The 12,366-nt window shown below is 40.5% G+C and overlaps 1 protein-coding gene across 1 annotated transcript in view; it reads right to left on the reverse strand.

Moving 5' to 3' along the window:
* The window catches only part of Cdkal1 (CDK5 regulatory subunit associated protein 1 like 1), a 554,248-nt gene that overhangs the window by 469,146 nt on the left and 72,736 nt on the right, over positions 1–12,366 (reverse strand). The window contains 1 exon segment of the mRNA XM_036189139.1: positions 268–352. Within this exon segment, the coding sequence (XP_036045032.1) occupies positions 268–352 (85 nt within the window).

Below are 12,366 nucleotides of genomic sequence, written 5' to 3' on the forward strand. Positions count from 1 at the left end.
CTTATCTGGAGATAGTGAGAGGGCTCAGTGAGGCACTTGCTACCAAAACTGACAACCTGAAGCCAGCCAGCCCCTAGGCCTCTCTCTCACAGTAGGAGGAGAGAACTGACGCCAGCAGCTTGTCCTCTGACTTCCATATGCACACTGTGACACATATACAAACATAAATACATGCTTTTCAAAGTAAAGTCTTCTGAGCTACGACTGGCTGATATTAATTCTTCCCTTGATTCTCTAAAATGAGAAGAATGGGGACCTCCTACTTACTTGATTGAGTTTCGGAAGTGGTCTTCAGCTGGGTTTTTCACAGTACAACTGTTCAGGAGCCACAAATCGGCATCTGATGCATTTTCTAGTAAAAGAAACAATGAACACAAAAAAAGAAAAGATAAATATTACACTTAATCAAATCAAAAACACATAAGTGCTTACCCAAGCAGCATGGGAATGCTGGGACAGGGGAAAGTGAACAGTGTCAGAGTCGAGTGGGCAGTTACAGCACTGCCAGCCAGAGCTAGCAGGTCAGATCTGGTTTGGGAACCTGTGAGTGTCAGGGAGGCTGAACGGAACTTCCACTTTAAGACTGCATTACTTAAAGTCTTTCAGTATTACAAGTAGCGCACCAATGAACGTGTGTGTATGTGTGTATAGGGGGTGACTTTCTCCAAGGTTTCCTTTGGTATCAAGCATAAACCAGTGGGACTGTTGAGTCAAAAACTAATTCTTGAAATGTCCTTGCACACTGTTAGACTCACTAAACAGGGTGTATCACTGTACACCCCAAGGAACAGGACCTGTGAGTACTGTTGACTAATCTTACCCACTATATGGGTTGTCACCCCTTTGGACTCCTGACAATCTGCTGGAAAATGGGATCCCAGTGAGAGGTCCATATAAATTCCTCTTATCATGACTTGGAAAACTTTCTGTGTTTAGTTTTGAACTTTTGTTTTTGTTTATCTGCCTTTCATTTGTTCTACTGGGCTACTTAATGATTATGAAGAAATCAATGATATATCTAGGAGAGGAGTCACAACGTTTTTCTCAATTCCTTTTTGGGGGTGGGTCAATTTTCATGACACTTTTCTCCTTCTAAGGCATCAAACTGGTCATCTTTTTCTCTTTTTTTTTCCCCAATTTTGCCTTAGAATTGTGACTCACAAATAGGACATTTCCCCTCTTCCATGACTTCAAAGAAACATATCTGTTCCCTTCCAATAGGCACATGGTTTTGCGTTTTGATTTCTGATGTTATCCATTTACAACTGATACACATGGATCTTATTGAACTTTTTTATAAAGTGAAATAAGTGCTTATGTTTTCCTGTCAAGTTAGAAAACACTTTTAAAATGATGCTATTTAATACAAGCAAAGCAATGAGGAAAACTTGTGCCTGTCACTCCCCACTGCCATCCACACTGATGAAGCACTCAGGAAAGCAAGGTAGGAACAACAATCAAAAACTGAAATGTTCTTTGGATACTCAGATCACACATCTAACACATAACACATATATGAATCCAAGCACACACATATACATACATATAGATTAAATTTTTCATTGACAATTAAAAGGTAAGAACTAGAAAGCATATTTATCCTTTAGAGAAAGATGGCTTAAATAACTAGGTGACTCATGGTTTGGATCTTAAGGATTTGCACAAGGGCCGTGTGTTAAAGCATGGACACTGCTACTCAGCTCTACGGTGGCGGTAGAATTACTAAGAGGACATAAAACTACAGGATGTTATGGTTTGGACAGGAAGCCTGTAGCAGGCTGAACATTTGATCCCCACCAACTAGTACTATGTGGGAAGGTTGTGGAACCTTAAGGATGGGTCATAGATGGAAGACATGGGGTCACAGAGGGAAGAAATGGGTCACCAAGGATCAAAGCATGAGAGCTGTAACTGACCCTGTGCTAGTTGGTCCATGGAGTCTCCTGTCACCAATCCTTTCCCCAAAGATAGCCTGTGCCTTAGATTCACTGTGAAATTAAATCCTTTCTCTCTGAAGGTGCTTCCTATCAGACAGCTGGTCACACCTGTGGGAGTTACTAAGGTCGCATGTGCATAACGTCTTTGTTTTCTCTCTCCCTCTCCATCTCTCCCTCTCTGTCTCCCCTCTGCCTACCTTTACTACCTCCATGCATCAAGAACACCTGTTACGATGCTCGGCCCCACAGGCACAAATGCAATAAGGAGAAGTGACTATGAACTCAAACCTCCAGTCAAAATACCCTTTCTCCTTGGAGCTGATTCCCTCCAGGATTTTGTCCCAGCAATGAGAAGCTGACCAACAGAAGAGCACAGCTGGGACATCATGTTCACAGAGCAAGATCAATCCCCAGGGAATCACTTGTATTGATCTGTATATCAAGTGAGAGTAGAACAAGGTATTGAAGAGTAAATCCCATTTGCGGTTTCAAAAGCAAAGAAGAAAAGAGGAGGAGAAACTAAAGGTTTCCAAAAACTTCCAGACACGTGTATGGTTTACCCCGGGGGAGGGGCACGTGTCTGTCCTCCGACATACTACTCAGCTGCAGGCTGTTTGTTTGTTTTTATTCACTTAGGTATGTGGGTGGGTGGGTGGGTCAGTCAGAGAACAACTTGTAGGTATCAGTTCTTCCCTACCCTGTCGGTCCCAGGAGTCAAACTCAGGGCAACAAGCTTGGCAGCAAGCCCCTTTATCTGCTAAGCCATCTCACAAGTCCCAGATCTAACTTTTCATTTTCTCTGATTTTTAAAACCTTTCATAAATGCTGATTTTTTTTTTAAATGTAACCTCTAGAGACAAAAGAATGCTTAATTTATATCATCCCATACTATTTGAATTTTTAAGATTTATTTTTATTTTTGTGTACACGTACGTGTGTTCATCTGTGGCGGGGGGGGGGGGGGGTATACGCACATGAATACAAGTGCCCACAGAGTCCAAAAGAGGCATCCCATCCTTCTGGAGCTGAAGTTATAGGAGCAGGCTGTGAGCTTCCTGATATGGTGCTGGGACCCCAAACTTGGGTCCACTTCAAGAGGAATACATGCTCGTAACTGCTAATCCATCTCTCCAGTGCCTGATACAACGTTTTTTAAAATAGTACATTTGTTTGTTTATTTGTTTGTTTGTTTGTTTGTTGGCAATGAGGGGCTTGTGCCACTGTGTACATGTGAAGAGAAGAGAAAAACTTGTGGAAGTCTCCAGTTCTTTCCTGCTATCACATAAGTCCCAGGGATCAAACTCGGGTTACCAGGCTTTAGCAAACAGTGCCCTTACCCAGTAAGCCACCTTAGCAGCCCTACTTGACTTCCATTACATTTATTAAGTGTGTATGCACACGAGTGTGTACAGGTCACGTAGAGGTCAAAGGAGAGCTTACAAGAGGAGCTATGGAGACTGCTTGGCACCAGACCATTGAGTCACTCACTGGCCTTGCCTGACCAAGAAAAGCATGTATTGCTTTCTTTTCTCTTAAACTGATAAGCCTATTTCATCTTCTTTGATTCCTTCTTAATAATACTTAGAATCACTCACTTCCTTTCACCTTGAGGTGAGAACATGAACTATCTCCCTTCTGTCATTCAGCATGGGAACAAAGACCTGATACATATTCCCTGCTAAGAGCTGTAGTCACTGAACCAAGAAAATGATGGGCACCAACAAACTACCCACTCTGAGCATGAGGAAAGAAGACCAAATATTTGCTATAATCCAAATACACTCAGTTTCTAAACTATCTCTTTACACACACTAGAAATTGCTCGAGTCTATGGTAATTAAGCACCAATTGGTAATAATGATCATCATTAACATTATTGAATACATATTGTGTCAGCAAGAAGCCAGGCATGCCACATACGCTTTTGCATGCAATCCCGCCCCTGTATGGAGAGTTCAATTGTATTCCCATTGTTGGAGAAAAAACCTCAAGCTTTGAAAGGAAAAGTGACTTTCAGAAAGTCATTGGTTAAGGGATGGCAAGGATTAGGAGTCCCAACAAACTGACTCGGCAGACTGTGAGCTTAAGAAAATCAGTATGTCTCATTAGTGATTCTCACCTCTTGACCAAAAATAATGCAGAGTGTATCTAAGGACAAGTTCAAGTGGTGTGACTTGGCCTTTAGAATGTTACATAGTGTTTCTAGGCTTCAAACCTAGCTGCTCCTCCATTTCCATTATTTCTAAGATTTTGAGTGGGTCAGCTTTGGTCTGCTCCCATCATGGGGGGCATGGAAGGAAGTAACAAGAGACTCCTGAAGTGTCTCCTGAAGCCCAGACATGCCAGTTCTTCCTGCTTCCTGCAGGCTTCTGCATGGTTTAATTCAGCACCATGCAGAAGAAAGCATTTTTCTTCTACAACTGCTCCATGTGAGAGACACAAGGATCGGCAAGAAACAGTAACAGGCATATATTCATAGACTTAAATGCGCAGGGCAACTAGGCTGATGCAAAAGGAAAGTTCACAGAGCATAACACAAAGAGAGAAAAGTTGGAGTGTTTTGGCCCCAAAAGAATTTTTTGAGAGTTTCTTTACCACAGAACTCTGGAAGACAAGTCAAGTCCAAACAGTTTAAATGTACATTAAGCTTACTCGGGAGTTTATTTACATGATACAAATCATGAAGAGCCTACTAAAAACTATGAGAGTAAACTATGTCTTATAAGAGAATTTAAATGTTCCTTAAGGTATATCTTGAAAACAACGACTTCTTAAGACCAATAAAAGATCAATTAAAATGCTGGTCATGAGCTAACATTTCCTCTACAGTTCACCTACTATTCTTTTTGTGGCTGATCCAATGGTATGAAGTACCCATGCTTTCTCCTGTTTTTGCAAAACACTGAAAACTCATTAGAAAGAAGTCTCCCTTAAGGAAGGAGGCTTAGGACAGTGGGAAGATGAGGAGAAAGGCTGGGAGAGAAGACAGAAAAGGACAGGAGACCTGGAGGGCTAGGAGAACCCAAACTTGCTCTCTAATTCTGGGCAGGAAGGGCTCTCAGCTCCAGAGTGCTGGTCACGGTGGAGAGTCCCTGTGTGAAGTAAAATTCAGGAGGTCCTGGGGACAAGCACCTTCTCTTGCAGGTTGCCCTCATAATGAATTTGCTTTCAAAATAGTCCTAGTGAGTGTTTCACAGAAGTAAGATGGGGGAAGTTAAGAATCAGCACGAACTCTGTTTACCAAATGAAGGAAAATAACTTTCCATTTAAGTAATAAGTAATAGCTGGCAAAACTCTACCAGTAATTACTGAAAACTCATTATATAAGTAAGCATTCTGGTCATAATTAAAATGAAAATCAAGACAGGCGTGTATCACTACAGATATAAGCATTGCTAATAGTCTTTCTTGATCCTAAGAGCTTAGGTTAAGCCACACACACAACGACTCAGAAGTTACTGCATCTAAAGAATGCCAACAGGGTATCTATGTCTGTGTGTCATGCCTACTTCATAAACCAAGGGCCAGAACACCTAAGGTACATCACCCGCTTTCCCTTAACTGTCTAGTAAGCTGTTTTCCTGTCACAATAAACCTTCAAAGCCCATGGCTTAATACATAAAAGTTCAAAATACAACTTGATCTCTAAATTTGTATATTCCACATAAAATAGCTTTCTTCATATAGCCTAAAAGTGATATAACAAAAGGACTTCTATTTAGCTAAAGACTTAAACAATCCAGAGACCATCACCCCCTTGCAAATTGCCAGAAACATCTGGTTTCTGTCAGATTGTATACAGTTCCCAGTTGTTTATCATGAGTTGGTAACTCAAGTCATCTGCTAAGAAGGGTACATTTCCAAGATCAGAAACAACCCTGCATGAAATACAGGGAAGTTTAATATAAGAGTCACTTCTGTATTTGACCTAGCAAGTCTACTGGATCAAAACAATAACCAATTTGGTTATTTGAGGAGGTGGGGGTGGGGATTATCCATAGGAAATGGCAAGATAAGAAAGATTCAGATGAAAGTGAAGAGGAATACTATTGAAGATCTAATAAACAAAATGATACTGAGTATGAAAAACAGGACTGGGAGACAGGCCAGTCAGCAAAATGCTTGCCATCCAACTATACAGACCTAAATCCCATCGCCAGAATCCATGGAATAAAACCAGGCACTGTGGCACACACCTTCATCCCAACATGAGGAAGATGAGACAGGTGGATACACCCTGAGCTCAACAGGCAACCATCCCAGGCTCCTTGGCAAGCCCTGAGCCAGAAAGACCCTGTCTCAAGAACCAGGTGGAAGGACAAGCTGCACAGAGTCTGGTTCGTTGGTTTGCTTGTTTCGCTTTTTAAATTCAATTTTTAAAAAGTAAACAGAGCAAGTAGTGGTGGTACTTGCCTTTAATCCCAGCACTTGGGAGGCAAGAGAAAGTGGATCTCTGTGAGTTCGAGGCCAGCCTGGCCTACAGAGTGAGTTCCAGGACAGTCTACACAGTGAAACCCTAATCTCAAAAAAACAAACAAACAAACAAACAAAGCCCAAGGTGGAGACAGCTAAGGAGTGATATTGGAGTTTGTTCTCTCACCTCCACATGTACAAACACACACATATGTGGCACAAACACACATGTGCACACACACAAAGAGCAAAGTAGTTAGGATTTCTGATTTCTCAATACTCACGCCAAACCTACATTAGATAATTTTAAGTGACTTCTAGAAAGAAACAAACCCAACAATATAGTGAAGTGCTGCTGACTGGTTAGGGATTGAAATTCACCACTAAGATTGGCACATCGTCATGGCTAAAAGTATAAGCATATTTTACCAATGTGAGACAAAGGGAAGCAGCCATTTTTTAAAAAGGTAAAATAATGCCTTACAATTCTACATTAGATGGCTCAAAGCTATATACAAACCTATAAACTCACTCAGTAGGGTGAGTTTGAGGCCAACCTGAGCAACAGAGTAAGTTCCAGGCTAGCCTTGGCTACAGAGTGAGAGACCACCAAAAACAAAACAAGATGAAACCACACTACTTGGGAACGAATAGCTGTTTAGAAGACTTTATGCATTTGTCACAATACCTCAAAACTTCTTACAATAAGAAGGTAGGAAGAATTCTTGACTAGAATCTTACAAAAAAAAAAAAAAAAAAAAAAAAAGGCAAAGATGACCAAAGCAGAATGAGTCCTATGGAATGCCTTTCTAAGTGAATGCTAAGAAACCTCACTCTAATGAAGCCTTTGGACTTCAATGCTACAGCTTTTGGATGATCCATATTCTACTCTGGAAGCCAGAGAGATGGCTCAGCAGTTGAGAGCTTGTTCCTCTTACAGAGGCCTGGAGTGTGCTTCACAGCACCTATAGCACCTCAAAATCACCTCTAACTCCAGCACAGAGGATACAATGCCCTCCTCTGGCTGCCATGAGCACCCCATGCAAGTGCATAAACCCACACACATGCTCATGATTCAAAGTAGCTTTACAAAAATGTTTTTATTTATTTTCATTACTTACCTCAGTACATTTTCTATCAATAAAGTCAAATACAATGAATTATAGTCCCGATTTTACATCAGAAAAATAGACAATGTAAAATTTTAGATTTAAGTATAAATCACAAATAATCTGATATGAAAATGGCCAAGAGATCTAAATAGACACTTGTCCAAAGATACACAAATAGCCAGCATATAAAAAGATGCTCCCATCAGGGAGGCAAATAAAAAACACAATGAAACAGTTTTACATCTACTGGGATGGCTATGTTTTTTAAAACTGTTTTAAAGATGTGTTTGCAAAGACAAGAAAACACTAGAACCTAGGGAACTGTCACGCTGCAGATCAACTGTAAAAAAGCTTTAGTTGTGCTGCCCAATAGCCTGCTGGTTCCTCTATTAAACACAACTAACTCACAATCAATCCAGCAAGTCCTCCTCTGCACATCTACCCTAGAGATATGACACCATGCTCACACAGAACTTTGTACATCAACATCCACAAAGGCCTGATTCCCGAGAGCCAGAAAGTAGAGAAAATATAAATATCTATCATGGGTAAATGCAACCCAGAATACACAACAGAATATTACTAAAGATGAAAAACAAGGTGCTGAGAGATGCAGAACCCCAGGTAGACCTTGAAATGCTATGTTCAGTAAAGACGTCAGTCAGAAAAGCACAGAAGCCATATAACTTTATTTCAACCAAGTGTCCAAGATACACAAACACAGAACAGAAAATAAACAGGTGTCTGTGGAGAGCTGGGAGAGGTAGAGAACAGGAGACAGGATGATAACCTGTAGATTATTTTTATGGTAATGAAAGTGTTTTTGTTTGGTTGGCTGGTTTGGTTTTCGTTTTTCGAGACAGGGTTTCTCTATGTAACAGCCCCAGCTGTCCTGGAACTCTCTTTGTAGACCAGGCTGGCCTCAAACTCACAAAGATCCTGCCTCTGCCTCCCCAGTGCCGGGATTAAAGGTGTGTGTCACCATGACCAGCAAGTGTTTTTAAACTGACTGTTGCAGCTGGGCACAGTAACTCATGCCTGAAATTACAGTACTCAGTAGGCTGAGGCAGAAGAACTGCCACAAGTTCTTGGGTAACCTGGGTTACATAGTGAGTTACAGGATAACATGAGCTGCAGAACTGATACCATGGTTTGTTTGTTTCAAAAGAAAGAAACACACACAGACACACAGAGAGGGGAGGTGGAATATAATACAGCCATGGGTGCACTAGAAATCAGAAAAGAAACTAGAGGAACAATCTCAGCAGATGCGGAGGACAAGCACTGATGGACAATTTGCTATCTCTTCCACAGCATCTTCTTGTTCTAATAGAAATAAAGAACAAAGATGGCAGCATTTCTTCCCTAAGATATCAAGTATTGATTACAAAGAAATTGAACTTACTAAAGGAACACACACAAGAATCCTGTTTCCATTTAAGGAATGTAACAAAAGTTTATGTACGTGGACACTCAGAGCAAAAGTAAAAGAGGACTGTTTTTAAAATAGAGTAACAGGAATCCCACCACAATGTAAAGGGTACCCGTGTTTACATGAACAGAACTGATGTTATAGCAATCAGGTCTTCCTAGATGCTGAAGCATCTAGCCATGAGTCTGGACCTGGCAGGTGAATCTTCTTCCCCAGGCCTGAGCTCTATATCTAGAGGGTTCTACAAATCTCTGGACATATGTTCTGTGTGGTTTGACTCTCTCAAAGCCAGTGTGGGAGGGACCTAGCAAGCAGGAGTTCTAATTCTGCCTTGAAAAGGGCTATTGTAATAGTTAAGAGATAAGAAAAAAAGTGATGGAATGTGCTGTTAATTATGGAGAAACTGAGACTCAAATGGGAAAGATATTTGCAAAAGATAAAAGAAAATAGTTAACTAACTAGATATGCTCTATGAGAAGAGGAAGAGGTGAAAGATTTCTAGTCTATTAGGCTAATAAAAAGGGTGATTCCAAAAAGGAACAAAGCTGCAGGAAGGGCAAGTCAGAGAAGAGGAAGGTCTGTTCTCTCCCAGCCCCCTGCCCTATGGCAGACAAAAGCAGGAGATGCCTGAAAGAAGTCGGGGGGGGGGGGGGGGGGGGGGGGACAGCAAAACCTGGGGTGGGGAGGACTATTGTCCTGCCTGGGTAAAAGTCCTCAAGAAACTTGAACTGTGCAACAGAAGCACAATGGGTATGCAGAACTTCCAAACAGGAGTGTTTGCTCTGTTGAGTAACACTGACAGAACAATGGGCTTCAATGGAAGGGAAAAGCAAAACTCAGGCCCTCTTTCTCTGCACTCTGAGTCAAAGGGAACTGGCCTAGAAGTCACAATGCAATTAAAACGCTTAACTTGATTACCTATATATTTCAACTTTGACTAAGTAATAAATTAGAACTAAATAACCACATTTGCATAGCATTTACCATTTGCAAAGCGTATTCAAATACATTATCTCATCTGAGCTCTACAACTTACCACCAAGCAAGCATTTTTAATCCCCATTGTGCTGATGAGGAAACAGGAACAGAAAGAGATGTTGTGACTTGCAAAAAGGTCCCCTAGGCTGGAAACTGAAAAATGGGGTAGGGCAGGTTGTAGGTGCTTCAAGCTGAACTAAGGCACACCGAGTCTAATTCCGACCTAAGGTTAGCTATAGTGACGCTGATTTTCATTACTCGAAAGTACAGGGGGCTTATTTTTGGTTTTGTTTCTTTTATAATGTCTAGATCAACCAGGCTTTTCACATTTAGTCAGTGGATTATAGTTTTGGGGTTTTACTTAAGAAAAATAAATTCCATATTTAGAATGTTACAAATGACCTCTGCTTTTCATGAAAAGGCAGAAAGAAATAAAACATGAAGAGCATGGAGCTGACTAAGAATATAGCAATTCAGAGTTCCGTTAGTAAAGAAGTACTTGGTACACAAGCTTAAGAAACTGAGTTCCATCTGCAGCATCCATGTAAAAGTGCTAGGCATGGTAGAATGCACTTGTAATCTCAACAGTGGGAGCCAGAGACAGGAGGGTACCTATGTTAGCTAGCCAGCAATTCTGAACAAATTGGTGAGCTTCAGGCAAAAGAAAGACATTGCCTCAAAGTGGGAGGATGGCATTCCTAATGACAACCAGAGGTTGTTCTCCAACTTCTATACACACATATATGTACATGTGCAAATGCATACATTAAATGTAGATGTGTAAATATACTTATAAATATATATGGAACAGCAATTAAGAGCATGGGCTGATGTTCCTGAGAACCTACATTAGAGTCCCAGCATCCACATGGTGGCTCACACTGTCTGTAACTCCAGTCTCAGGGGATTCTAAGCCCTCTACTGGTTTTAGTAGACAACAGGCACACATGTGGTGCACAGGTAAAACACTCATACACATTAAAAAAAAATTAATGAAACAAAAAAAGAATAAAAGAGCAGTTGACAAGACTGGGAAGGAAACTGGAAAGGAGAGGAGAGGGAGAGGAGGGGAGGGGAGGGGAGGGAAGGGAGAGGAGGGAAGAAAAGAAGCATGAAGTTGGTAGAGAATAATGGGAGAAGATGAAAGAGGAATTGGAGAGAAGGGATGGGGTGAACTTAATCAAAACACATAGCATTCATGAACAAAATTTTCAAATTAAAAAAATAAAACATTTTTTTAAAATGATGGAACAGAGCTTTCTAGCCACAAGGAAGTATTTTTCTTGGATACTAAAATATGTATCTGTTTTACAGAAACAATATCAAGATTCTCCAAAAAAATTTTTTTTAATGTACTTTTTAAAAAAGTTTCTATTGAAGGAACATTTTGTAAAAACCAAAGAACAAAAAGGAAATTTTCATGTAACCATATCTATAAATCTTTTTCTTTATAAAGAGATAAATGTAGTTGGTTCCGAGCCAGGCAATGTCTCTGGTGCCATGAGCATTCCATGTCTTAGACAACATTCAGATTCTATCATGCTCCTATCCATCCACTGCTCTCTTTCCAACCCAGTTTCCTCCTACAGTTTAAACATCGACAAAACATTCAACACCCATTCATTACTTACTTTTAAAAAATTAACTCAGGGGCTGGAGAGATGGCTCAGAGGTTAAGAGCACTGACTGCTTTTCCAGAGGTCCTGAGTTCAATTCCCAGCCACACATGATGGCTCACAGCCATCTGTAATGAGATCTGGCACCCTCTTCTGTGTAAATAATAAACAAATACATCTTTAAAAAAAATTAACTCAGAAAACTGGGGAAAAAACACTTATTTCAACAACTGCGTAAAGAACATCTACTAAAACTTTGTCTAACTAGACTCATACCCAATAGCTGATAGATCCATTTCTCTTCTGCTAAAATGAAGAATAAGATATAAATGCAGAGATATAAAATCAGCATTCACTTCATCATTGTTCAGAAAATTCTAGTCACAAATAAAAGGAGGAGGTGAAGTAAAGCAGGCAGGGCAGATAGGAAGAAACAAAACACTCTATTGCACATGGCATAGTCCACTGTGCGATAAATCCCAAAGAACTCCCCTTCTCCCAAAAAAGTGAGACTAATAAACAGAAACAAATTACATCAATACACTACTAGTATACATACACTAAGAACAAGTTGAAGCCAAATGCAAAAATATTTATAATAATAATTATTCAAAGAATATCTATATAGATACACACACACACACACACACACACACACACACACACACACACATATATAATGCTATGGTAATGCAGACCTTGTAACCAAATGCAGCTGAAGTGGAGTCTCCCAAGAATAAAGGAGAGCAGCAGGCCAACTGAGTAAAGAGTACACACCACGACAGGAAGTCTCAGGACTCACACCCTGCACACCAGGGCATGTCTGTAGACCAACGACCCTGTGAGACTCTAGTTCTTGTCTCAAAGTAGGAGGATTT

This window comes from Onychomys torridus, chromosome 5, assembly GCF_903995425.1.
Source record: "Onychomys torridus chromosome 5, mOncTor1.1, whole genome shotgun sequence".
Lineage (NCBI taxonomy): Eukaryota > Metazoa > Chordata > Mammalia > Rodentia > Cricetidae > Onychomys > Onychomys torridus.